A 2405-nucleotide genomic window follows, 5' to 3' on the forward strand; every position below is an offset into this window, starting at 1 on the left:
CACATCATCCAATTAGTTAGTTGATTATATACGTGCTTACAGGCTAAACATGACACTAATGTGGATAAATGAAGAGTTAATCCAGTTCAACTGAAGCTAATTATGGTAAGAAGAATACCCAATAGTGATGGTTGCGTTAGTTACCCCCAAGCTGCCAAAGAAGCTAATTATCTATCTAGCAGAGCCCACCACCGACCTATGCCTCCACAGTGCAGTTTTCCACAGCCTATATATTTCCGGCCAAAACCCTCACTTCCATCTATACACCCAAAGATCTGACCACAAAACACCACCCCACCACCACCACCACCAACACAACACAGCCTTTTGTCTCTTCAATGTCTTCCATTCCTGAACTCTACACTGATTATAGTTTTGTCTCTGGTGGGTTATGTGGCATCTCACCTTACACTCCTATCCAAAATGTCGCCGCCGCCGACGTAATTTTGGGGGAAGAAACCTTTCCCTTCTTTGGAAATGAAGCTATCAATGAGATGACCAAGCAGGAAACTAACTCTGTGTCGCCATTTTTTGGTATGTCATACCCTGAACAACTGGGTTTTCCGGCCATAGACGGCGGTGAATCTGGTCTAGAAATGGTTCCCAGAGTTGGATACCCACAAGCTATCTTCGAGGTCACCGGAAAATGCAGCGGATTTGGGTCAGATTTTCCAGTCTATGCTACGGTAAATATGATAGATACTTGGTGGATAAGTACTTAATTGTGTTTGTCTATCATTCTATTCATGAATTCTATTTTCTTTCTTTTGGACTAGAGAGTTGAAGGTAATTCAACAACAACAACAGTAGAAGAACCAAATGTGAAAGTTGGTCGTTACACAGATGAAGAAAGGAAGAAAAGAATTCTCAAGTACTTGAAGAAAAGAAATAGAAGGAACTTCAATAAAACCATTAAGGTAAGCTATCATGAAATCCATTTAATATGAAATTAATCCTTAAAATCCAGTAAATTTATCTTGTTAAACGAGTAGTAATCAACTTAGATATGGATTTGATTTGCAGTATGCCTGTCGAAAAGCTCTCGCTGATCGGCGGGTTCGAATTCGAGGGAGGTTTGCAAGGAACAATGAATTGAATGAAACATGCCAAGAAGCCCCAGCCATGGAAAGAAACGGCAACTTTCTTTGTGAAGGATACTATGAGAATGGTAATCAGGTAGTTTTTCTTCCTGGGAAATTTAGAAGTTCTCTGAAAGTACTTTATATGTCATGTGGTAGGATGATGTGACAATTCTAACTATTGAATGAAAAAATCTACAGTTGAATTAGTTAAATTTTAAAAGTTAATTTAATCAAATACCTTTCTATGTATTAGCATGGATCCTTATATTTCTAAGTCATCTATGTAAGCTAGCCATGCATCTCTTCTACCCTTTAAACTTCCAAAGCTTTATTCTGCAATGTAGATGGGGGCATTGGGTTTACCTTTTCGCAAAATTTGAGTTTCATCTGATCTACTACATGATAGATATTTGGATAGTTAAAATAAACTTATCTTAAAAAATATGTTTAATGGTTTCGAATTTGATTTGGGGAGCAATGGTTTCCTTTGTGGTTTATTTGATGACTTAATGGCCATTTTTATAATATTTTTGTTGCATTTTGATTGGGTTTGCAGATCAAATTCAATGGGGAGGAATGGTTGCAAGAAGCTGTTGCCAGTCTCATGTACTTACCTGTTTTCACCGATGATCTGGGGGAGCTAATGGCTGATGGAAAACTGGAGTTAAAATGTTCTTGATATAGATAATTCTTATCTTAAGTAGAATCCTAACCAAGCTAAAACTCATTTCATACTGGACGCCAGAGTGATCATGAGGGAAATGTACTATTACTTAGTTACTACATGAGCAGAGATATTAACCATAAACAGTTTATATAAGAAGTGGATTATATTTTGTTTGCAATGTCGCATGCACTAAAGGTGCTTTTGAACAATAAAGGGAGGACCCAAGATTTTCCTTTGGTGGGACAACCAATCCAAGGTATAATTCACTCAATAGTAAAGGAGTCCGAGTCCCTACTTGCTTGTTCTCAATATTCTCATTATTTTGGGATAAAAAGAAAGATGCTAACCTTTGGCTGTCATTTTTTTTTTTTGGGTGCTAAAAGTTAGTAAGAGAATATTATTAAAGTGTAAAAATATGGAGAAATACAGAGCGAGCCTTGGATCAATATTCCATCTTCAGCATTGTCATCAGTAGAGATAAAGATCCAACCAAAAGAAATTACCACTAAAACTTACATAAATCGATACCTCGGTCTCTGTTGAAAGTCCCAATTCAAATCATAATTTATAAAGATTGGAGGATGGGTCCAAAACACAGAACCAAGTAAGCATGACCAAAAATATTCCATTGCATATATATATATATATATATGCGC

General features: G+C 36.8%; 1 protein-coding gene across 1 annotated transcript; it reads left to right on the top strand.

Moving 5' to 3' along the window:
- The first annotated feature begins 263 nt into the window (after positions 1-263).
- On the top strand, positions 264-2095 carry LOC122063765. The gene is made up of 4 exons (XM_042627470.1): positions 264-686; positions 777-917; positions 1024-1176; positions 1639-2095. The coding sequence occupies exons 1-4, from the start codon at positions 339-341 to the stop codon at positions 1759-1761; spliced, it is 765 nt and encodes a 254-aa protein (XP_042483404.1). The 5' UTR covers positions 264-338; the 3' UTR covers positions 1762-2095.
- Positions 2096-2405: the final 310 nt, after the last annotated feature.

Source organism: Macadamia integrifolia, unplaced genomic scaffold (assembly GCF_013358625.1).
Source record: "Macadamia integrifolia cultivar HAES 741 unplaced genomic scaffold, SCU_Mint_v3 scaffold1452, whole genome shotgun sequence".
NCBI lineage: Eukaryota > Viridiplantae > Streptophyta > Magnoliopsida > Proteales > Proteaceae > Macadamia > Macadamia integrifolia.